This window comes from Brachycentrus maculatus, unplaced genomic scaffold (genome assembly GCF_059751285.1).
Source record: "Brachycentrus maculatus isolate JH-2025_06_01 unplaced genomic scaffold, ASM5975128v1 h1tg000065l, whole genome shotgun sequence".
Classification (NCBI taxonomy): Eukaryota; Metazoa; Arthropoda; class Insecta; order Trichoptera; family Brachycentridae; genus Brachycentrus; species Brachycentrus maculatus.
Window position 1 is genome coordinate 1,927,529 of NW_028280819.1, and position 27,180 is coordinate 1,954,708.

Consider the following 27,180-nt stretch of genomic DNA (forward strand, 5'->3'; position numbering starts at 1 on the left):
TGAACGAATTATTCCAGCTTACGTTAAAAGAATTTAGTGGTGAAAAATTAGATGTTTACCGTAACATAGATATCTCACGGAGAAGAAGACAGTTAAGAGAAGGATTTGTGAAAATCTGCTAATAAATAATTAATTTCCACCATGAATGTCACCGAACAAGTACCACAAGCAAGGTTTTTTCAATTGAAGCACAAATATAGCTTCCAGAATTTGAGTAGCATGAATGTCGATCATGGTTAGAATAGTCAATGTTACACGTGTATAATTTCCATTCTTTTATTTTATTTTATTTTATTTATTATTTCGGCATTCCCTTTGTGGTAAGACATGATGAAATTGTAAAAGAAAAACACTTATTTTTTTACCACTTGAGTTTATTTTATTGTCACGACCGGTTTCGGAAGCTATGCTTCCCTCTTCAGGTCTAAATATAAACTAAAACATAAGTAATTATCTGTTCCATAAATAATGTATCTCCTTATTTATAAAACAGATAAATTTTTATGCTTTACTTTATATTTAGATCTGAATATGGAAGCAAAGGTTCCGAAACAATTCGTTATAATAAAATAAACTTAAGTGTATTAATTTTAAATCAAACACAGATTTTTTGAGTCTACTATAACTTAGTAGACTCAAAAAATCTGTGTTTGATTTAAAATTAATACATAAATTAAAATGGAGTTCTACAAATTAAATGCCAAATCAATAAATAAATAAACTTAAGTGGCAATAAAACTATTATTTTTCTTTTATAACTTCTTAATTTATATTGAAATATTAATAAAAGAATACTGAAATATTTGTGTCTTTATTATATACACAAACATTTCAATTTTTTACTTTTTTATAAGCTTATTCGCGCTGCTAATTTATTTTAAAAAAGGATTATCATTTTTGGTAGAGTGAGTTTCAAACCCAGAAGCTTAGCAGATACGCTGTGCCAAGCTTATGCAACATATGTATCATGGAAAGGCTTCATTTAAGCCCGTTAAGGGAAGCAGTTTTTTCTCCATTTATTCGTTATTTTATTATATCATTAACGCAAAGGAAGGGTTGTGGAGATCATCCCCAATAGGCGCAGGCGGCGCTGCTAACCGCAACAGGTCAGAGGTATGATTTATCGCGTCGGCTCATCTCTACCTCCACGTGAGAACGTGATGGTGGCGGACTTTTGGTGTAGCTCAATTTACCCTTAGCAAAATTACTATTTGGGCGACTTCACGATATTATAATTATACGTCGAACCCGACTTTGGGCTTTATGCTGTAGCGTGCGAGCCTAGGATAATTATTTATGTGCCAGTATATGCGACGCACAGCATACCTAATATCGCAATTTAAACACTTAACTAACCTAACTAACTATCACCATCACGCCGCTTCCCCGCAGGGGTAGGCAGAGAGAATCGAACGCCACACCACTCTGTCTTTGCAAACATTCTTCGTCTCTTCAACATTCATGCGTCTCCTCATACATACCCGACGATTATTATGACTCCTGACCCGGCCGCTTTCAAGTATTTGACATACCTGATTGTGCCAAGTTTTCCTCGGTCTTCCTCTGCTTCGTTTTCCAACTACATTTGCCTCATAAATTTGTTTAACCGTTCTTTCCTCACTCATACGTTCCACGTGTCCAAACAATCTCAACACACCTTTCTTAATTTTATCAATAATGCTAATCTCAGCCATGCATTCTTTTCTTACACCAAAAAAAAATTTGATTTTTTTTACTGAATTTGGCAAATTTTACAATTATCAATTTTGCTGATGACGTTAAAACATATTTCATTAATTGATTCGGCAGTCACGTTGCGGTACTTAAGTACTTTACTTTTCGTATGGCTCCGGTTTCTTCTCCACCCATATGGATTGCATCTTATGGGATTAGAGTTTGGCTCCAGTTTTGTCAGCCAGTGCACCGCCTCCGGGGTCACCTCATGGACTCTTTCAACAACGTCATATATCATAAAACTTGATTTTTCAGGAGAAAGTTTTTAAAGTTAAAAAATATAATGAAATGTATTAAAAATAAATATCAAGCCACTTATTGAACTTCTTACTGTGCAACAGATCTTTTTAGGCAAAACCTGAATGTTTTTTCCTGTAGCGGGTAACAGATATTTATAGGTAAAACCTGAATGTTTTTTTTTCATTTTAATAATATTTGGTAAATAAAAAAAAAGAATAAATACCTTCACTTCAAAATGCAAAAACAAAACTTTCTGCCCTGTAGCGGGTAAATGTTAAGTTAAAAATATGCCGCTTCTGCTGGGATATAATACATTATCTGGGCATTCCAAAAACATGCATAACTGAAATTTTACGTTTTTTTTATAAATGACGTTGTTGAAAGGAGTGAGCGATGTGCTTATGTTCTTTCTGCTCAGCTCACACTCACAATCAGGGTTGTTCCTTTACCCCCAATTCCAGAGCAAGAAGTTGCAGCAACCGTTCTTCGTCCTTACTCTATTCTACTGTACCCATGCCCTTCGAGGCAGATCGGAACCTGCTACTCAAAATTTTAGGTCTGTGATTTGTTTATTACGTATTCGTCATCTTTCTTTCCACATTTCCTATATGATAATTTCGTCTGCCTCCACTGTCCAAATAGGCTTACGGGATTTGAGCCTCTTTAGAGGTGGGTAAAAAATATCTCCAAAAGCTGGTGGATGGGGTTTATTTTTTATATTATTTTATTTTTCTCTCTGACTGTGACGTGTAATCTTCGAAGGCCTAGTGGCGCAATATTGGATAGCACTGAACTACCAGTGCACTGTGGTAACCATTGGTTGATGTTGGTTTTATGGTACTTGTTATGGCTCTTTTTGTTTTATTTAGCTTGGCGTCTATTTTACTATTTTTACGTTGTGGTATCTATCCATTTTTAATTTAAATTGCACTAAATATCACATTTTCTTAAAATGTATTGTGACACGTGTTTGAAAATTATGCAGAATGTATCGAAAATGCCAAACTAGTTAGATAACAAAGTCCGCATACAAAAACATAATTGAATCCAAGATTAATGAATTTAAAAACAAACAAAAAATAAAACAAAAAATAACTTAAAATTTTCATAATAACTCATCCATATAGATTGCACTTTAATATATTCATGTAGATTTATATGAAAACTGTACGAGTAAATGCCTTCTGATGCTGTTTACTTTACTTAAAAGCTTGTGAAATTATTGAAGAGAAAAATATACATTCACAGCCCAAATAGTTCATCAAATAATTAAAAATGATCGCAATCACGCGACCTTTGATATGCCACAAGCTTCCGAAAAATGCTTTTAGTACGAGCAAATATTGGAATGTTTGCGTACCAAAAATCGATTTTAACGTAGTTTGCATGTTTGCGAGGGAGCTTAAAAAGGTTCTGAAGTGTACACTCAAAATTAAGAGGGTAATTTGGTTACTTGAAGTGGGGGCTATATTACGAGACGAGTCATGTTATAACGGAGGGTTTACTTTAACAGCATCGGGTTTTAAGGAGTTTTTTTTGCTTGAGGAGCGATGAATATCTATGGTGAAGAAATGAGGGTCGTACTGGTGGATCCCATGATTGTTGTACCCCATGAGAGGTACTTGTACGAGTATATTACGATCGCGAGCCCTTTATGTAATATAAATCTAACTAACAAAAAATCATCACGCCACAAGGGTAGGTGGAGAGAATAGAACGCCACAATACTCTGTTTTTGCAAACATTCTTCACCTCTTCCATCTCCTCATACATACCCGCCGATTATTTGAACTGACTGCTTCTGAGAATTTGACACAATTGATTATGCTAATTAATATGAGTATACTACTTTTTGTTCAAGGCATATATATTTATTTAACAAAGAAGCCTCTTTTATAGAAATTTAGTGCAGAAAGGAAATGTCTTTTTAAAATTTATAAATTGAATCACGTGTCTGTTTCTAACCATTTAAGAACTACTTCAAATTATTGAAAACATCTTTTTCTATGATTTATTTTACCAGACACTGGATTTATTCACCCCATGGGTTTTTTTTACTGACATTATTGGTGTCTCAATTTGAGAAATTAATATATTGATTTGTGAACAACGATTTAGGCACATTCGAAATATTGATAAGGCTAAAGAAATTGAACTAAGATCTTTACAGTCAATATTTACCTATTTGAGATCATTGTGTATGGTATAAATGTACGTTGTACGTGTATGTATCGATATATACAGAGGTGTGCATTCTATATAGGCAGAATAGTAGTGCCTATCCTGGATTACTCGCATTCCATATAGAAGCACGACCAGTGCCTACTATGCCTTATCCTTACCCAACTCTACTGCCTACCCTAATTGAAAACTTTGTGCTCGCCACTGGATATATGTATGTAATGTAGAGTACGATGTAACATACATTATCGTTTTGGTGGTTGTATTGTAATTTGATTGAACTATCTGAAGAATCTGATAATAAAAAGGCTGCAATCATCGTCTATTTTTTGTTTTTTTTTTTTTTTTATTTATTTATTATTTATATAATAAAGATAAAAAGAGAACAAATACCAAAAACGCCATTTTGCAGTCGTACGTCTATTCAATTACCCCACAGTGCCCATGAATGTAAACATTAAATTGCCAGTTTAAACAATACAATAAAATACAATCACATTTTACTTTTCAATTGTGTTGTACGTACGTTCAGTTGATTGAAAAACAAATAACGTAAAATACACAATACGATTGATGCTAACCTTCTAAACGCCATGTTAACCAGCTGCCGTAAAACATTTTGCGCATTCCCAAATTTAGACCCACGATTCGCGGAGGCCGAGCTCCCCTCGCCCAAAGGGGTTTGAGAATTTAATGCTTTCCGCGAGGTTTTTCACCCTCCCTCCACCCTACCCCTCTCGCCCCCACCGCCGCCGCAACCTGTGACGCAACAATCGTTACATTTTTTATCGGCCACAGCGCGGCAAACGTGATTAATGACCTTCCCGATGATTTATTATTGGCAAAGCACAGTGTTACCTAAAATTTGTTCAACGAATCGAACGGTCGGTGGGACTGTAAACTGAAATATTTATTCGACGGTCTGAATAAAGCATCTCAGTTCGTTGTTCCGCTTGTCAAATGCGAGTCGAATGTTCAAGCTCGATTTGGTGTGCGCCTACATACATATAATGCAGGAAGGGTGAATTGGAGCTGGACTGATCGGCCACTTTACTGACTAGTCGATAGTCGGTGACTACTTGCTAATTATTTAAAATACATTGAAATTTATTTTGCAATATATACTATTGTTATCATGAAATAATTTCTAGTTCATGTTTTGAACAAAAGATAACTTTGAATCGAGTTTTTGTTTAAATGTTTTTGAATCGTAATACTGTATTTCAATAATGAATGTTATAAGTAACTAGGACGTTTTTTGAATTTTTTCAATAGATATACAAATTATAATTGAGATACACACACACACACACATACAATCTTTAAGTAACGAGTCAGCATGAAATAACATAACTGCAGATTTTAAAAAGAAGTGGTATTTACCAAGTAAAAGTGTACAAAAGTGTCCGCCTCCGTAGTGTAATGGTCAGCATGCTCGCCTACCGTACCGGAAGTCCCGGGTTCGATTCCCAGGTGGGGTCAAATACATATAAGTGATTTTTTCACTGTAATTTTTTTTTTCAATATTACCCTGGACTGGTACCGGAGGTCAAGCGGAGGACTGATCACCTTTCCTTCATGTGTTAACGATCCAGGTAACACTGCATTTATATGATGCAGTGCCCTATGCACCATTGAGGTGCGGATAAGGGTTTGAAGTGAAAAGTGTACCAAGTATAAGAGTACCAAAAAAAATGGATATAAATTAACACAAAGTGACTGCCGAATCAAACAATGTTTTAACAAAAATATGTGCTATTTCTAAAGCAGATAGATAAATATTTTTTAGGACTCTTAGAAATAGTGATCAATTTTCAAATTCAGGTTTAATATTTTAAACGTAAAGTTTATTTAGGTATCACACACACATCAATTCACAACAGCATATCATACAATTCACCCCGATATCGCCACTTGCGGTTTACGAGTTGCTATGAAAGCCCTAAACGTCTGTAAGATATTTATAACCGGCCCGAAAACATGTATGTAAATATCATTACAGCGAAAGGATGTCATTTTTTCCATTCCCACGTCAACCTTCGCATTTTATTATTGAATTAAGGCGACGAAGATATATCGTACACGAGAAAACTGAATGATAAATGCCGGTTTTAAGATGTGTACCGTATGTCTACCTGCGCATTTCAAATTGTGGGAATTTCAGCAAAAAGTCGATTTATACTATAAATTTAGTCCATCAAACGTACTCGTTTTGAAAAATCCACAACTATAAATAACAATTATTGACATGTATTTTAAATAAATTTATTTGAAGATTTTGTATATTAAAAGCATTAGAAATAAGTAAAGCAATTCCTGGCACTGGCTGGCTTAAGTGATCATTTTATAAAATATTTAACATTTACTATTCTGGTCATTATTAAATTTTTATAATGCATTCGTTTTCGAATGTTGGGTAATTTGGAATAATCTACTTTACAATGTTTTCAAGTAGCTCAAATATAAAGGCTTTTATGATTAATTCACATAAAAGCCTTTGTCAATATTGGTTAAACGGTGTACAAAAATGTTTGCAGATATGACATTTTTAAAAGTAATTTATAAAATTCCATCAGTTCTTAGAAAAGTATTCAAATTGAATTTTTCAATTTGTTTTTACACAAGAATATATTCGATTGCCTGAAAATAATTTCTTTAGAAACGTAGGCAAAGAAAAAGGGGTTCTTTTTGTATTCACGGAAAATCGTATTTAAATGTTTATTCAATAAAGTCGTATTTTTAGTTGACACGTTTCAGCAAATTCATGAATTCATTTTCTGAATTTATTATTAAAGTTTTTTTAACGTCTTATAATGAATTCTGTTTTTGGAAAACATAACAAAAAAGTAAAACTAAAAATATATTTATTTATTATATCGATGACGGATCAAAATAACTATACGCCAATTCGATTCAACACCTTTGACTTCGTTAGCTGTTAGGGTTAAAAATAAGTCGCTCTTTGAAGTGATTTTTTAATTTATTATTAGATTAAAAACAATATTTTTAGCTTTTCCACTTTTTTATTTGACCAGCGACCGGGTTTCGTCGTTACCGACATCATCAGACTGGTGAGAGGCTATACAAATTGTTATGTTATATATAAAAGAAGGCAGGAGTTGATAACCATGATTTGATATAATTTTATGAGAAATTAATTTAATTTGAGTGAATTTAAGTATTGTATGATATTTAAAATATTTTTTTTTGTACAAAAAAACCTTTATAAAAAAATATTTTAAATATCATACAATACTTAAATTCACTCAAATTAAATTAATTTCTCATAAAATTATATCAAATCATGGTTATGAACTCCTGCCTTCTTTTATATATAACATAACAATTTGTACAGCCTCTCACCAGTCTGATGATGTCGGTAACGACGAAACCCGGTCGCTGGTCAAATAAAAAAGTGGAAAAGCTAAAAATATTGGTTTTAATCTAATAATAAATTAAAAATGCAATTCCATCACGAAGTGTCAGTGGATAATATAGATTTTTTAATATCTATTTTTTTTTAATTAAAAGCAGTTCTCGAGATAGTAAAATGGTATGAATAAAAATAATATGAATGAAAAAAATATTAACTCAGTGATGTATTAATTTACTTTAATTTGTAAGCGTAAATAATTGTCACATACATATTAATTGCTTGAACTTGAAATATTATTCCACCACCAAACCAAGAATATCCTTTAAAAAAATATCAACAACAAAAAAATATTTTTATTTTTCCATTAACTTAATATTTTATTTCACAGCATTTTGAGTGTGTCTAAGTACTTGTTGAAAGTTTTCCGACATTTCCCAGTATGTAAAATAGTCCTGGTTCGTATCTCGTATATAAATGGTCTCTGCTAAATAGAAGCTTTCTAAATCCTATCATAGATGGCTCTTGCAAAATCAATCATGAAACGACATGAGATTGATCGTACATGTATGAATTTCAAAAAAAGTTTACTAGTGTGGTTGTCAATCATGGGTAGAATGGTGTAAGTTAGACGTGTGTTAGGAGATCACTTAACCAGTCTATGACCCGTCGTTAGCCTCGTAATACCCAAACTTCCATATTCATTTTCATCTACATATGTTGAGATGTCCAAAATGTGAAACAATTTGAATTTTGAGTTAAAAATCAACTCCTTAAAGTTCCACAAAAAGTTGTAGAATATTAAACTGTTTAATTTTATACAATAATTGAGTTTTCCACGAATTTTATTCTTCATTCCAAAATAATACTAAAAAGTTTTAAAAAAATAAACCATTTCCTAATGGTTTCAGCAACGTTTTAATGGTTCCCTTTGGTACAAAACAGCGAATTCGCACTAGTTATAAAAAGCGTTTGAAAGTAAGTTTTTATACCTTTCATTACTTTTCGCTGATATCATTCTATCGGCGATTTCGATGCCGGAGAAATCTACAAGGCGTTAGTGGCCCTAGGGGTTAGAACAGCGCGCTAATGATCAACTGTGCAATGAGCTAGATTCCTTTATCTTTAATTGCTCTACTGTTTTCCAACTATCAGCGAACATGTCCAAATTATAGGGGAATATGCCGAAGACATATCGCTCACTCCTTTCAAGAACGTCATAAATCAAAAATCGTAAATTTTCAGTTATGCATGTTTTTGGAATGCCCAGAAAATGTACTGTATCCCAGCAAAAGAAGCATATTTATAACTTAATATTTACCCGCTACAGGGCAGAAAGTGTTGTTTTGGAATTTTGAAGAAAAGGTATTGTTTAATTTTTTTTTAAATATATTAAATATTTTTCAAATGGAGAAAAAACCTTCAGGTTTTACCTAAAAAGATGTGTTGCACAGTAAAAAGTTCAATAAGTGGCTTGACATTTATTTTTAATACATTGTGTTATATTTTTAAATTATAAAAACGCTTTCCTGAAAAATCAAGTTTTTTGATTTATGACGTTTTTGAAAGGAGTGAGCGATATCGTCCACTCAAAATGCAAAAACAACATTTTCTGCCCTGTAGCGGGTAAATATTAAGTTGAAAATATGCCTCTTTTGCTGGGATATAGTACATTTTCTGGGCATTCCAAAAACATGCACAACTGAATATTGACAATTTTTGATTTATGACATTCTCGAAAGGAGTGAGCGATATATTGTAAAGTGCAACATTTACATAAGTATATCCATCTTCGAACGTTCATGGACCATCATACATACCCCCCGTAATTCTTTTGATCGTCTCTTCTACTTTTGGATAAATTGAACGATATTTCGTTTAATTCATCAAAAAATCTTTGTAGTGTGATATGTGGCCGTATCCAATATTTTTTCAGCGTCCAAGCACGCGTTGGATCTCACATGTTCGTAAATTTTCTTTCTCAACGATTTTAATTTTGAGGATCGGTTCTATTCGTTAAAATTGAAATAGAACACCATTACTTTGATAAGCTTGAACCTTGGGCCCCAATGCGGTTAAACTTATTACCTCGATACACACCTGACATCCGATTTTCTCTGCTTTGCAGATAAACCAAGGATATATGGTATTTTAGTTGTTTCTTCCCAAATGTCCGCATTCTAAACTGGTGTCTATGATTTACTTTTTCATTTGTTATTGTCCATCACAGTTATTGCAAATTGGTTTGTTTTTATGATTTATTTAATTTTATGGCACCGTGGCGTAGTTCGGTAGACGCTCGACTGCGAAACTGGCGTCGCGGGTTCGATTGTTCTTGAATCACTAGAACGTTACTAGAGAAATCTATTGGTGAGTTGAAAAGAAGCTTTTTATTGAGCAGAAACTCTTTTATTAGTATGTGAGACGGTTAAAGTGATCATTTAAACCAGCCTATGTCGGTAGTCAGCCCCGTAAATGCCCATACTTCCATATTCTTCTTCATCTTTGATGAGATGTCAAAAAATAATTTGAAAAATAACTCCAATAATTGGAGACAATCCGGATTTGTTAACAAGTTTTTGGACACACTCAAAATGATGTATAATAATGTCATCTACATGTTTGTTCACGAACTAGTTTTTTTTTTCATCTAGAAAATAATCTTCTTTGTGCATTAATTTATTAGACATTCGCATTTCTATCACGTTCTTCACAAAGGAAGTTTACGCTTGAAAACAATGAAAATAGAAATTTTCCTTCGCCTTTTATCATTATTTATCTTCCAACCCTTATTCAAATTCTACGAGACATAATAAGCAGTTTAACATATAACATTACAATTCCATTATAATATGTCATTATAATATGGGATAATAATGGGCGATTACGAAATTTAAAAAAAAGTAAAGAACCACTTCAGAAAAGCAAGTCGCCATTTTAATAATTACGCTGGTAAGATTCTTTTAATTGCTAGCATTGTTCGTGCCTTCAGGACGTAGCTCGAACAACGCTTGCGTTTAAATTAATCTTTGTATAATTTTCTTTTATTTGCATTGCCAATTTGAATATTCAAATCACGTCAAACAAAATAAAACATATAACACGTTTGGCCAAAGCAACATGAAATATTGCGTAATAAAGCTGTGTAAATCTGCTTCCCTCATCCGTAAATCAATAAATAACGAATGTTTATATTGAAAATATATATTAAAAATTAGAAAATGGAGTTAGTTAGGTATAAAACAGAACATATCGGCTATGTTATCCATTTATTAATAGATATGGCGTTTAATTCGTAGAACTCCATTTCAGTTTATATATTAAATGTTAAATCAAACACTGATGTGTAGAGTCTACTAAGTTGTATTTTATAAAATGCCATAACAAGGCGAAACAACTGTCGAAAACTTTACATTTATATGCTTTTTAAAACAAAATACAATTTAATAAACTCGAAAAATCAATGTTGAATTTTAATATTTAATATATTAATATATCATCCATTCTTGCATAACTCATGATTGACAAATAACGAGTACTTCTCAAATAACTCAATAAAAAAGTACTGCAAAATGTGCTCTCGGCATGAGAAATCCGTATTTTAAATGTAATTATTAAACAATGAAAACATGATTTGTGTATCTTTAAATCATAAAGGACTGTATCCACTCGGCTGTGACTCAAATGTTCTATCAGGGGCTGCATAACTATGGCGCAGGAAAAGAGGTGTATACATTCCCAAAGTATTTTATTGGTATTTATTATTCAATTAGTATTTCAATTGTGTGTATATGTGTATATATATATATATATATATATATATATATATATATATATATATATATATATATATATATATATATATATATATATATATATATATATATATATATATATATATATATATATATATATATATATATATATATATATATATATATATATATATATATATATATATATATATATATATATATATATATATATATATATATATATATATATATATATATATATATATATATATTTATATACACACATATAAATAAAGGATTTTTTTACATATTGTATCAATCACGTCACACTATCTGATTACACAATTATTAAAAATATGTACAACAAGAAGTGAATAACAAATTCAGAATTCTGAAATGTTTTTTAAATATGCACAATATACTGATAACCTACACCAGATAGTGGATCTACACAACAATATGTTCAACGGATAAAGTAATATCTGCAAAATTATTATATTACCGCAGAGCGATTCATAGCTTTTATTTTATTTATTATGTTTTAATATTTTTTATAAACGTAATAGTAAAGAAATATGAATGATCCTTATTAGGTTTGTGTCTAATACAATTTGAAACATATAAAACATTTTTCTCTATTCATGGAACCCTAACTGTCTCATCATCATTTCCTAGTCATTTTCCTTTCTCTCCTCAACTCCTTACTCGATTCACTTTGCCTTTATTTGCTTCCTTTAATATACAGTTCCGTCAATATACAATATTGCAACACAATATATTTCATTTTTACTTCTTCCATATAACGGGAAATCCGCCAAAATCGACAGTAAGTTAGCAGATATCCTTCAGTAAACGTATGTGAGATTCTTTTCTGAATTATTTCCCATATCAATATTAAACTCCTGAAAATAGAATTTAAATTTTATAATTCTTGTTATTATGCCAGTTTTATTCGCAATCTTTTCAGCGTATAAAATTTTTTGTTCACAAAGGGTGGATTTTCTCCAGCATTTGTAATTATGAAACATCTGAAATAATAAAATAATACACTTGATTCTGCCTCCATAGGTTCCGGATTCGATTCCCAGGGGGCTCAAAATAAATATAAATGTTTATTTTTAAAACTGTAATATTTATTAAATATAACCCTGGACGGGTAGACTGAAGACTGGCTTTGCTTTCATAAAGTAAAAAAAACGGTCAAATTAACGTAACATCAGTCAATGTTGATGCAGTGCCCTATGAACTATTGGGTGCGGATAAGGGTCAGAAACAGCAGTTCATTTTTTGTAGCACTTTTTAAAAAGTGCAGTACGAAATATTATATGTAATTAATCAAAATATAATATGAAATATATTATGTAAATATGGTAGTCATAAATTAAACCCTGAAGAGGGCAACAGGCTGTTGCCGAAACTAGTTTCTTTTTATTTCTCAAAATAATATAAAATATTTGTTGATGGCATATACTTATGATCTTCATCATTGTTTAAATAGTGTTATTTAACATGTGTGCTGATTTTACAAAACTCGCTGGACGTGAACTCGATATCAAAAATGTCATGGCTGAATTTCAGTTATTATCATTAGCAGAGAATATTGCAAAAATAATGATAAATTGTATCATTTTTCGTAGCTGTTATCAAGCACTCGAAATGACTAGAGCACTTCGTTATTGGTCGTTATAGTATCAAGAGGATACACGAAGCTTGCTAATAACGAATGCATTATAATATTATAACCGTGTATGCTAAAATGATTGATTGCTCGATGAGTGAACTAATTTCTTAAAATAAAAATGATCATACATTTTTATTGACATCTCATCAAAGATGAAGAAGAATATGGAAGTCTGGGCATTTACGGGGCTGACGACCGTCATAGGTTGGTTTAAGAGATCACTTTACACACGTGTAACATTCACCAATTCTGCCCATTATTGACAACCACACAAACTCAGATTCTTGGAAGTTCTATATATATGAACCAATTTAGAAACCTTGTTCTTGAATCACTAGAACTTCACTAGATACATCTATTGGTGAGATGTAAAGAAGCTTTTTATCAAGCAGAAACTCTTATATAAGTATGTGAGGTCCGAATCCTGGATTACAATCACACACATGAGAAACGCCAGAAAATACCATTTTCAGTATTTTTATTTAAGCTAAAACTCCTAAACATAAAATAACTCCTGTAATTGGAGATAATCCAGATTCTGAGAACAAGTATTTGGACACACTAAAAATATTGGTTCCTATACATTTACTTTTGATGCTTTTCAAGAACATGCGATGAAATAGAGACGATTTAAAAAATATATGCTGTAGTTGGTAATGTATACCAAACGATAGGTCCATTAGCGACTGCAATGATTGATGGTGACTTTGAATCACCGGTCGAGGACACCGGTCGGTAAACGGGACACCGATATTTGTCGTGCGATTATAGTGATATCATTTATCCTTTAGCACATCCTGATGTCCTGGTGGTGCGGTTACTTAGGGCGATAGTATTAAAATAAATCATGACCCTAGAAGCTGTCAAGCCGCAGAGATGGAACAACGATCCGACGGCTGAACATAAATCTCGGATAGCCATCTCAAATTGGATCCATCAACGTATGCCTGACATCGATCCACGCGATTTTTTTCTGCGATATTTTTTAGTGCGATAGAGAAAAAACATTTTTCTTCTTCCGGCCCAATTGTGATCGATACGATGATATTTATATACAACGGTATAAAGCTGTCCCACCGCATGCCCAGATCTGATACAGAAACGTCTAGGCTTCCTGACAGATCCGCTCTTGCTAGGCAATTTTTTTTAAAACTAAGTTGTGAAATTTATTGAAAATGTGAAACAATATAAAATTGTATCCCGATTTTACTGTGAATTTACATTTAAAAGCTTTCAATATGTCACTTCCAATCTAAATAAATACAATTTTGTAAATCAGTCATCAAATTTTCTAGAAGTACCCCGGTGCAGGCAGTGAAAGGGATTAGTATGTAGTTCAATTAGTCAGCTAGATCCGACTCCGATCCGACGCTGGCCGGTACACAGACGCCCACAACCCCGACCAGCACAGCAGACAGACACGGAACAGTGCAAAGACATTTACAGAGAATGTTATCGATATAATATTATCGATAGCTGTAATTATTTATTTTTAATACCGACATAATGCACTATTTCAATAATAAAAAAAAACCCTCATAGGTATATCTCGTATCGACGCCGACGGCGTATTTCAAAATGTAAAAAAAAATCTAAACACGTGTCACAATTGATTTTAAGAAAAGGTGTTATTAACTAGGAAACACTTTAGTTAAAAATGAATAGATATTATCAATTGACTGTCGAAATAGTTAATGAAATCGAATTATACTCCTAAAGTGTTATTTTCTCCATACAAGTATGCGGTAGAAAATATTGTCAATCAACGATTTCAGGTACAAACATACTCGTACATTATTTAAATATAGCTGCAAAAAATGAAATCCTGCTTAAAATCGTAACGATTATTATTATTATATAAAATGTAATTATCATTATAATACAACATTTTGAGTGTGTCCAAATACTTGTTCACAAAATCTTCATAATATTCTTCTTCATCTTTGATGAGATGTCAAAAAATAATATGAAAATAACTCCTGTAATTGGAGATAATCCAGATTTTGTGAACAAGTATTTGGACACACTCAAAATGTTGTAACTAAGTTGTCATTGTTAGTTTTTCCTTATTTTTTTAAACCCATTTGTGATTAGAGAACTTCTTTCCTCTTCATATTTTATAAGAGAATGCAGACTTTCACTTAGGATCACAAATCAATAAAAACAATATTTTCAATTTTATTTTATATGAAATATTTCAAAAGCTAGGATTTCATGTGTACAATCCTAAAGCAAATATGCCTCAATTATTGATATTTTAAGTAGATTAGTTCAGTGTTAATTAAAAAATAATGTACCTATGCATTAATTATTTTTTTATTGTATAAATTCGGTTACTTTTAAACTAAATCTTAACTTATTCTGAAATATATTCTGAATTACTGAACAAAAATATATAGTTGTTAATAAATAATATTTTTGTAAGTTATTAATTTTAAATATTTTAAAAGTAGTTCAATTCTAATCTTAAAATTAAAAATAATTATATATCTAGCTAGACAAATCGTAAAATAACATGTATTCACCATGTATGAGTAAAAACATAAAAATTGTGATAAATTATACTAACATTATACGTTATTATAGTATATTAGTTATACTAACTAACTTTAATAATACATAATGGCTTCCCGCTTCTTCACTTCTCCGCAGGGGTAGTCAATGAGAATAGAATGTCACACCACTCTGTCTTTGCAAACAAACTTAGCCTCTTCCGCGTTCATGCATTATCTTCATACATATCTCGTGACCAGACCACTTTTAAGTATTTAAAATACTTGATCATGTCAAGTTCTCCTCGTTCTTCTTCTGCTCCTACTTCCAACAACATTCAACTCCTAATTTATTTTACTGTTATTTCCCCACTCATTCGTTCCACGTGTCCAAACCACCTCAACACACATTTCTTAATTTAACGAGTTTCTTGAATATTTATTTGATATCTAAAGAAATTAAATACGTACATATATATAAAAATATGTATAACTACATACACATATATATTTTCAATATATACAGTTTTCACATAAATCAACCAGCGTTAGAAAATGGATAAATATAAAATGGGATTTATGGAGGAAACGGGAAACCAAAGAATTACGACATCAATGAAAAATCAAAATTTTATAGCACGCTTATCATTACGGCGGATTTATTTTTTCAACACCGCAAGTCAACGATTCTTGACAAAGCTTCTATTCAACTCGGCCTCGTATTTATTTATAACTTGACTGAAGAATATTTATGTTTGTAATGAGATTGGGAGATAAATCTGTAAAGCAAGCATTACGTTATGATGTAGTGTTAGAGCGGTTGTAATATAAATGGGGCCATAGGTTACGCGTTTTTTTTTATCGAATCGATTCAATATTTAGCTGAATTGTGTTAATTATAGGTTCGAAACATCGTCTTACATGAGCTAGTGAAGAGCAAACAGGAAATAATTTTAATATGCCGTCGTTTAAAGTGTGTGTGTGTGATAATATGGTTAACATTTCATACGTTATCATAACATCACGATCCGTAAAAATCTTAGTAAATAATCGTATCTAGAATTCTTTTTTAAGTCGAATAATTTTAAAATTTACTTTTGTTTTAATAGAAAATATTATACTTTGAAATTTAGTATACATACTAGAAAAGGTAACGATAGTGATAGATACATTGTGACTTACCGTGGGTCAAGATGTTGACTGTTTCATTATGAAGATAGCAGAGGCTGTAGACGCAACCCCAGGCGCTGAGGAGAGGCCTGTAGCCCGTCTTCACGTAGGGGTTGAACTGCAAGTGTCGCGGCATGTCCTCCCAGTGCAGCAGTCTAGGCTCCGCGCTGGTTTCTTTGACGCTCTCGCTGCGCCCGTTCTGGGCGCCCGCATCCTGGACCTCGGAGTTAGCGGCCCCTTCGCCTTGCACGGCGGACGCTCTCTTGCGAAGCAACGTCTCGTCGGCATCTTGACCCGCTTCTCCGACGTGATTGTCAACTGGCTGGTCGTGCGCGACAGTCCCAACGTCTTGGCCGTTGCCGATCGCTCCACGATCCCCGTGACTCTTGCCGCGCGCGGAAGAATCTTCTGCGGAATTCGGCGGATTCTTCGGAGTGATTTCTTTGAAACCTCTCAACACGAATTCGGGATTCGAGCCGAGGGTCTCCGCTCGAACGCTAACGCCGTTCCCTTCTCTCTCGGAAAGTGGCATTGTCGACAAACAATAATAACATCTACGCGACGAGAATGTTTACCTTGTACCGCGGCACTAGAATTGCGTTATTCTCGCGGGAGACGGTATCGGCGGGAATCATGAATGAGAGTGTGTCCGTACGCGCGGAGTGTACGGATCGAGTAACGGTGCGCTAGCATGTTAGGAGACCATCCGCGTGGAGCGGGAATCCGCGATAACCTCGTCGGACGCGAAAAATCGTTAAACGCGATGATATAACGCGGCGGCCACGTGCCGCGAGACGGTTCCCGCGGGCGGCGGGATGCTGGCGAGCTGGCGGGCCCGGTGCCCAGTGGCCGGAGGCCGGAGCTGCAGGCGCGGGGAGCTGGGAGACGGCGCTCGGTCGGCGCCGCTCGCACGACGTCGCACCGTTGACTGGCCGGCTGGCCGCGGGAGCACAGCGCGGGAAGGAGTCCCGCGCGAGGCGCAGGCGCCGCGTCGCGCGCACGAGGGGTTGGGAATCAGCGTCGATACCCAACAAAACCACACACAACTTTCCGCCGCTAATTCTATGCCAACGAGTCAAAAATTTACTCCATCCTCCTATTAGACCTATTTCTCTAAACTAATCGTTTTTACGAACGGATTCTGTCAACTGGGGTGGTACTGTCGTCAGTTTGGGGATAAATGTTTGAATCGGGACGGCGCTGATTAAAATAAGGAAAACACTCATAAAAGCGCCGAGTATGTACCTCAGCGCCACTTCGTTTTACATCAAACAAAGGGGAGGTTGTATTTAATGCGTGAGAAATGACGGTTCATTAATTGGTAAAAAGTATATTGAACAAAAAAGTTATAACTTCTCACTATTGTTTTTCTTGTATCAACAGAACCCAAAACCGCTTACAAATTGAATAGGAGTTTTTAACATAATGTCACAAAGCAAATATAAGTTATATAACTAAACATAATAATTAAATCTCTCGAAAAATATTTTTTCCCACTAAGATTTGACGTTTCTAACTAAGTGTGAAAACATGAATAAATATATATATTTTTGTATTAAAAAAAGAATACGATAATATTTTACAAGAGAACTTACTTAAATTACTATTTTTGTGGTACCTACGCGTGAGATATAAAAAAATCGTTCGGATTGTGGTCCGCGACACTAACCACGGGACCACTACCCGACAAGTATGCAACAATAATAATATGATTAGCTGATTTTATTTAGGTGGGGTGACCAACTTTAGGCAGCTCTTGTGTCCCTAATTAAGAAGCCACTATTTAACTTGTTTTCATTTTATTGTTTTTAAAAAATCTGATTTTATACTATGTGGCGCAACACTGTATAGTTCGGGTGCCAGATATAAGTGGCTTCTCTTACCAAATACTTTATTATTTTTCATACTTTACATATAATTTTGGAGCGCATGCTCCAAATTCTACGGACAGCTAGACGCACCAACGACTCCATTCGCCAGGAACTACACTTAGATTCAAAATCTGCAATATTCTACTACTACTACTACTACCATCACGCCGTTTCCCGCAGGGGTAGGCAGAGAGGATGGAAATGTTAGAGGTCAAAATAAAATATGGAACAAAGGCAAAATAAAGGAATGGGTAAATCATCAAGAGTTAATTTTATGAAAATTGTAAAATGTTTATATTCTTCATTTTTTTCCTTTTTGTGTCTATATAAGGTTAAAATCGTTAAAAACAATAAAAATGTATTAAAAAAGAACTCCACCGACTAGACACACAAGGTGGCTTGGTGGGTCTCTGCAAAAAAATCTAAATATGTGTAAATTGTAATTTAAATAAATGTATACAAACAAAAAAAAAAGATGGTTTGACTCTGGAAAATGTCTGTACACGACGGATTATCCAGTTATTTGGACACGTTGCGCGTGGCAATGAGGATAGCCTGGAAGGACTAATTGTGATTGGTAGCCTGGAGGCGAAGGGAGTTAAGTCAGCAGCAGGCATCTCTGTGGTTGGAGCGCTACGTGTAGCGCAGTCAAAGGATAACTGGAGAAGAGTCATCGCTTCCACAACCCTAAGTAATGAGGAATACGACGGAGAAAAGACATATAATTTTATTAGTGCGGTGTGTATTTATCAGCATTTTTTTTTCACTTTCAACAGATTTTTGCATGTGACCGAAAAGTATTTTTGCATAGAGTTGTCTTACACACATAACACCCATGTGGTGAAAAGCCTATATTATAATTTCTTGAATGTTTTTCGCAGATACTTTGTGGCACATTTTATAAACTTTATAAAATAAAACAACTTTGTTTTAACCACTTTTTATTGGTAAACTTTATCCAACCGGTTTCGACAAGAACCTTGTCATCATCAGGGTTTATGTACTACATTCTAAAACATTGAAATACTCATAGTCAATAACCCTTCTCTTACCAAAGTGCGTGGAAGTTTTTGGTAAGGGAAGGGTAATTAACTATGAGTATTTCAATGGTTTAGAATTTAGTACATAAACCCTGATGATGACAAGGTTCTTGTCGAAGCTGGTGGGAAAAGTGTACCAATAAAAAAGTGGTTAAAACAAAGTTGTTTTATTTTATAAAGTTTATATTATAATTATAATAATATTTTAAAATAATCGTTCCTGTTAAAGCCGGCATTAGATACGCACCAGGCATCCTTGTAAATTAAGTACCTACGAACTTAGAATATAGAATAACTTTCTCGGCGAAAATTGAACGCTTGACTCCAATAATAGAATCTAAACAGATTTCTCAGTCTTTCTCGAGGTTGCCTTTTTTTAAAAGTAAAAGTCAGTTCACAAATACATTAGGTGAAGTGTACGTTTACTGGCCACTTAAAAAACCGCTTAGTTTAATTGAATTTATATAATTTATCATTCTTCGAAAGAAATATTTTTTATAACTACATTTTTTCCTATTTTTTCTTATAAGAATATCAATAGATCAACTAGAACAGCCATTGAAATAATTCAATACAAAATAAGTATGAAAAAATACAGTTTCTCACGACCCAGATATTTTGGACAAAAAAATATTATTTTGAAAATCAGGTATTAAAATTATTGATATATCAACAAAGATGAAGAAAAATATGGAGGTTTGCCCATTTACAAGGATTAAAACCTAGCAGCTGGTTTTTATAAAGAAAGCATTTTTTAGTAGATAGGTTTTTAATTTGCTATTGACCATATTTGAGATATTGTCAGGTATAACATATTTGTTAGATTACAGTTTGTCACAAACGATGTTATAAAATTAATTTTTATCTCCGAGGAATCTTTATTTCTAGAAGTGTCTCCACACTTTTTAATCTTTATTTCAGGAGAAAAAAGGTAGTTACTATCAGAAGGCCGATAACTGAACGTTTACCCTATACATAAAAGTATTATTTTTGTCATCTCGGCACCTCTTGACGTAATGTTTACTTTCTACATCAGAGCTTCTTAAACTTTGGGCACTATTATCAGTTCCATGTAGAACAAGGATGGCTTACTGTATATTTTCATTGATTGACTTGGCAGTCAACTTTAACTTTACGTCCGCCTTCGTAGTGTAATGGTCAGCACGCTCGGCTACCGTTCTGAAGGTCCCGGGTTAGATTCCCAGGGGGAGTCAAATAAATAGAAGTGATTTTTTCACTATAATATTTATTCAATATTACCCAGGACTAGTACCTGAAGCGGAGGGCTGATTACCTTTCCTTCATGTGGAAACGATCAAGATAACACTGTGTTTATATGAAGCAGTGCCCTATGCACCATTGGGGTGCGGTAAGGGTTAAAAAAAAAGACTTGGCAGTCACTTTGTGGTAAAATCTATCCATTTTTAACTCATGTTTTACTCAGTAAATACCGCTATTTCTTACAGTGTAGTGTTAAATGAGCCCGTACAGAAAGCGTTACCGGGTGCAAAAAGAATTATCGTGTCTCGGGACTTTTCGGTAGGGTGAGCGTCTTTTTCATATACCTTTTTTTAGAATTGTTTTAGACGTATTATGTTTAATTGTATCCGCCTTAAAATGGGGTTGTGACCCACGCTTTGAAAACTTCTTTTCTAAACGGTTTTGTAATGCTTATTTATTTAGTTTTCAATGTTAATGGACTTTGCCTACTATTATTATCATTCATTTTTAGATGGAAACTATAATATATACACGCATATTCTAGTCAATTATATGAAAACACGAAATTGAAACTGAAATATGAAATATAATAAAGGAATATTTGTTAACATGTATAAATATATGGAAAATACTGGTTTATAATAAAAATTAAAATGTCCATAATAAGATACGGTATTTCTTAGTTACCTAAACAATAGTCATGGTATTTAAAATGGTAATTATTTATATGCTTGACAAGTGTTAGAAAAAAAATAGATGAACTTATGATATGAGATAGTACATAGTAAATAAAATTAGTAGGTAGTAAATTTTAACATAAAACAGTTTATGGTCAGAAAAATCATAGTTTCGTTGTAATAAAACCAAGATAAGGGTAATATTTTTTAATTGAAAATTATAGAGATGCAGTTATATTATTAAAAAAATACGTATAGAATCATAAAAGACATCAATGTTTCGAATTTGATTGCACTGTAGAAGTATTTTCGTTTATTTTTTCTTTTCTATTATGGTACTTTCTTTTTTGGCCCCCGTTCGCTACTAAGTGGTAATTAGGGCAGCGTTTCGGAATGACGCGGTGTTAACTCGACCGTTGATTATATAATATGTACAGGGTGATCAGTCGCCCGCGTTCGATTAACCGAGTAGGAAGCGTCAAGATGCCAAATTTGACATCCGAAGCGCAAAAGGTGATTACCACACCTGTCCTCTTTCCCTAAATTCATAACCAGTATTATTCAACGTACATACATATGTTGATAAGAACAGATATATACTTACGTTTCTATTGTAGGCCATTGCCAAAAGACATTGCCAAAAATAATACAAGTATTGAATGGGTTTTCTATTTGCTTATTGTACATCGTATTGAGCTCAAATAAATATGCTTTAAGTTAAACAAATAATAATGACCGCATTAAAGTTTATTTGTTCAGCTTTTGAAAATGTATTAATTATTTTGTTGTTGTTATTATCGTTTTTCTACGAACGGATTCAGTGACATTCTAAAAAAATACGCCGATACTTATATTAAAATAAATTTAATTACCATCAAAAGATTTTTCATTCATATTTTATACATATACATAATTTAAAAATTATTTTAGACTTTTAAAAACAATTTTTAAAAATTAGTTTAAATATAATTTTTTGACATAAATTCATGTGTGTAAGTTCATTTATTTATTTATTATATAAATACGTACTTATAAAATGCACGGGCAAATAAGAAAATATTGAATCATAATAATATTAATAAAATAGAAGCAAGCAAATAAAGGACGCATTGGAAATCATTAAAAAAGTATTATATGTATGTATGATAAAAAAATAGGCACGAATAAAAAGTTTGTAATCTACGGCATGAATGTACTTTTCAAAAAAAATACAGTTCGCTATAAAAAAAAAACAATTGCAAAAATCCTTACTTATTTTACACGTTTATGAACTATTTAGTTAAACATGAAACCGGTGAATGTTTTGCAAGATTTTAACAGACCCGCCTCTGATACCCTATTGTTTTTAAAACGAGACCCATATGGTCATCAATGCCAAACCGCAATCGAAATTTTGTTTTGTTAAACGAACATCGTCTGAAAATCAAGGAAGTTTCTTAAGAAAAATAAGAGAAAATATTTCATCTCAAATTTTTTAAGCATCGCGCGTCCCACGAGTTTGATAAAAAATTATCTATGAACTCCGCTTTTACCGACAGAACACTGTACAAAACAGACACTTTTATTTTCTTGAAGAAAAATTTACGCTTTATATTTATAATAAATACAAATTGTGTTCGTTCAAAATATAATAATATTTTAATATTTCATTAATTTTGTGAACAAACGCATATTAGCATAATTTAGTGTGAAAACATACTACGTTATCAAAGTTTCAACCAATCGGCGCCAAGTCGGATCGATGTTTGGCCCTTTATTGCGTACAGAATTTCTTCAAGGTTCGGCGTTCAGGACTTGGAATTGTGTTTCTAAATTCGCTTATTTGATTTGGTGTAAACTGAGTTACTTGCGAGAAAGAAAAGTAAGTACAATTTCGAGATTTTCTCATAATTTGTGTGTTATCATAATCGTTGTAGAGTTTTATCAACATACACGAGTTGTTCAGACTGGTTTGCAATATGGCGTCATGTAAATATCCGTGATCGCCGTTTCGCATGACATTTCGGCATTTAACACTGTGCACGTTTATTGGCGTTTGTCAATGTCTCATTGCCAGAAACTGCATTCTGCGTTTAATTTAACGAAGATTTATCGTAAATTGACAGTAGTCAACGACCTATTTACAGTAGTTACGAGTTAATTTCTTTAGAGGTATTTCAGTTGCAAATAATACCAGCTGTCCCATCTAGCCTTTTTGAAGATATTGGCGTTTGTGTCACATATATTGGACATCCACTGTTATAAGGTATAGTTATGATCCTACTCATGTCACTGAAATAAAATAGGTTAGCTGTTTCTCCCGATTTGCGGGTGATCGATGTCAAGTTATATTTTCTAGTATGCTTCTCGCATTTTCATCGATTCTCATTCTAACCTATTATGATGCTACTAACGTCATTGGTGATATTATAACATCCAGGCCTACTATTTTTCATTACGAACAGCGAATTATCGTTGACAGAATCAATAGGGATAGAAACACAGGGAATCCATTGTATGTTACATGTAATCACTATACCTAGTAAGAATTAGAATTTATTTTTAACATTGATTAACTTATCAGCTTTTACTTTTGATGATAGTGTATTGCAAGTCACAAGTAATCTTTGCTAGAAATTGGCAGTTATATTCCTTTTTTAACTAGCTAATATTTCAACGCAAACATGTAGCATGGGATTGAACGTAATGAATGTCAAAATCCTTTTAAAAGAATTATTCTGGGGACTTAATGAAAATGATGCACCTTTTTTTAATCAGCTTGGATATTTTGATGTATTTTCACGCCTTCTCCGATTCTTTTTCTCACCTGCAGACAAGTCTTCATCCTTACTATTTTATAAAAACGAAGACTTGTCTATGGATGTAAATGTGTAAGGAAAGGCGGGAATAAAATAAATAATTTGGCTGCTTTGCGTAAGAGTTCTTTTGTTTGATTTCTGCAGGGGAAGAAGGAAATAAATATAACCGATTTTTAAAAGATATTTATTTAATATTACTCTGGAGTGGTATCTGAAGCGCAGGACTGATCGCCTGACTAAGTTCACACTGCAGCCATTAGATCTAGTGTCCTCCCTTGAAATGAACTTGTAAGAGACTGTCCTTCTGACTGGCTTTACCCAGCAAATTGTAACTTTAATTATATTACTATATACATGTCGCTCACTCCTTTCAACAACGTCATATATCAAAAAACTTGAAGTTTAAAAATATATTAAAGTGTATTAAAAATAAATATCCAGCCACTACTTATTGAACTTTTTACTGTGCAACAGATCTTTTTAGGTAAAACCTGAATGTTTTTTCTCCATTTGAAAAACATTTAGTATATTTAAAAAAATAACTAAACAGTGTCTTTTATTCAAAATGTAAAAAACAACACTTTCTGCCCTGTAGCGGGTAAATATTAAGTTAAAAATATGCCGCTTTTGCTGGGATGAAGTACATTTTTGGGCATTCCGAAAACACGCACAACTGAAAATCGACGATTTTTGATATATGACGTTGTTGAAAGGAGTGAGCGATGTATGATTTGTCCGCCTCCGTGGTGTAATGGATAGCGTGATGACCGGGTTTCGATTACCAGGTGAAAACAAATATTACTGATTTTGCACTCTAATATTTATTTAATATTACTCTGGACTGGTCCCTGAAGCGCAGGAGTAATCGCCTTGCCTTCATGTAGGTAAAAATCAACTGCGTCAATACGATGCAGTACCCCATATACCGGTGGGTGCGGATATGGGATAGAAAAGTATATGTGTATATTTGTTTATAACATGTTTTTTAATGAACTGGATATTGAAAATTTCATATGAATTACAGATGCCGCGAACACGTAAACGTCACCATTCTGCGTCTCGGTCACGCTCGCGGTCTCGCTCGCACTCCTACGACACGAAGAGAAGGAGGCCCGAGGAGTCGCCGTCTGAATCGTCATACCGTAAGAGATCCAGATCGCACAGGTAACTAATCATTATTTATATACAGTAATACGCTTAACGCCACCCCTATTTACGCTGTTTCGCTATATTTCTGTTTTAATGGCGCGGCTCAGTGATTCTCCGAAGAAACAGAAAATGCAATTTTGTACTCGGGGTTTCCCTAAAACACTAAGGACAGGAAAGGTATTTCTACCCGTACGGTCGATTAATGCTTAAGGATGGGAAGGGTGTTTTTTTACCTCCTGCACCAGCCTTATTTGAATGTCAGAATTTTATTTTTTTTTTTAATTATCTAACGTCCAAGTGACTCTGAAATCTAGCTATGGCTTATGCAACACCGTTTATCATGTCCCTACTCAGGCTTCAACTTTATAAGCTTCATAGCCTATGCCTACTTGTGAGTGGATTTACTCTTTATGTTTAAAGTTACTATAATTTCATGTAATTCACGAGTGAAAATTCTATGCAAAAACACTCGCTGTCAGAAAAGAAGGAATCATTTAATGTTTTTATATGAACATTATGTACCTATCTCTTTCTTAAGGTCTTACTATATACATAATTATTGAATCCCGTCGCCAGCGCTACACAGGCATTAAAAACACCCGTCTTTAGTGTGTTAGTATTTATTCAGTTTCGTGTACGGCATGTCGACTCCCAATCAGTTTATACCGTTTCGGTTGTATGTAAGGTGTGTACATTCACAATAAGTTTATTTATGTACTATAATACTGTTAATATCACTTAAAACGCATTAGTTTTGTACTTAAAATCCCGATAATTGCACACTGCGTACAAAAATTACATTTGTGAAAGGAAGTGTATCATTTTGCTGTACCATTGTCATTTATATATGTGGAAAATAGACCCCACTTGGCGCTGATTAGTTTTGCATGCCATTTTGCTGGCGTATATTACCCGAGCTAAGCGCGTTTTTACTGTACATCTTTCATAAAGAGTCATATTAGGTAAGATTCTTACCAGCAATACTCATTGGCTGCCTTTAGACATGGACTTTACTGCGCGAGAAGTTTTGTACATGTAACACAGGAAATTGTGCATTGTTAAAAGATTATACTCGTCGCTTTATGATAAGCTGGCAAACTTGTATGCATTTTTGGTTCACCTTGAGTGAAAACATATCGCTCACTCCTTTCGAGAACGTCATAATTAAAAAAACTTGATTTTTCAGGAGAACGTTTTTAAAGTTTAAAAATATAATACAATGTATTAAAAATAAATATCAAGCCACTTACTGAACTTTTTACTGTGCAACAGATCTTTTTAGGTAAAACCGGAAGATTTTTTTCTCTATTTGAAAAATATTTAGTTTATATAAAAAAATTATTAAACGATACCTTTTTTTCAAAATGCAAAAGCAACACTTTCTGCCCTGTAGCGGATAAATATTAAGTTAAGAATATGCCTCTTTTGCTGGGATATAGTACATTTATTGGGCATTCCGAAAACATGCACAACTGAAAATTGACAATTTTTGATTTATGACGTTCTTCAAAGGAGTGAGCGATATGCAGCATTAATAGTGCAGTAAGGCAAACACATTCTTTTTCAATTTGTTTTTTGTTTATTTTTCTGATTTGTTTTGCACTGTATTTTGGTAGCTGTTTATTATGATTATTAATTCACCCTGGTTATCACGTTTCTCATTGGCTGGTTAGTAACAGTCATGATTACTCGTGCAATTATGCGTATAACTAACTGACAACTTGAGGCAGCCAAATTATGATTCATAATATGTAATTGAAAACAAACAGCAACCATAATACTGTTGAATACGGCCTTG

General features: G+C 33.3%; 1 protein-coding gene across 1 annotated transcript in view; it reads right to left on the minus strand.

The window, feature by feature from the left end:
- LOC148311431 (progestin and adipoQ receptor family member 4) overlaps nucleotides 1–17,573 on the minus strand; it is a 94,741-nt gene extending 77,168 nt beyond the window's left edge. The window contains exon 1 of the mRNA XM_088256728.1: nucleotides 16,639–17,573. Coding sequence (XP_088112854.1) covers nucleotides 16,639–17,158 — 520 coding nt within the window. The 5' untranslated portion in view covers nucleotides 17,159–17,573. The remainder of the gene's footprint in view (nucleotides 1–16,638) is intronic.
- Between the last annotated feature and the right edge of the window lie 9,607 nt (nucleotides 17,574–27,180).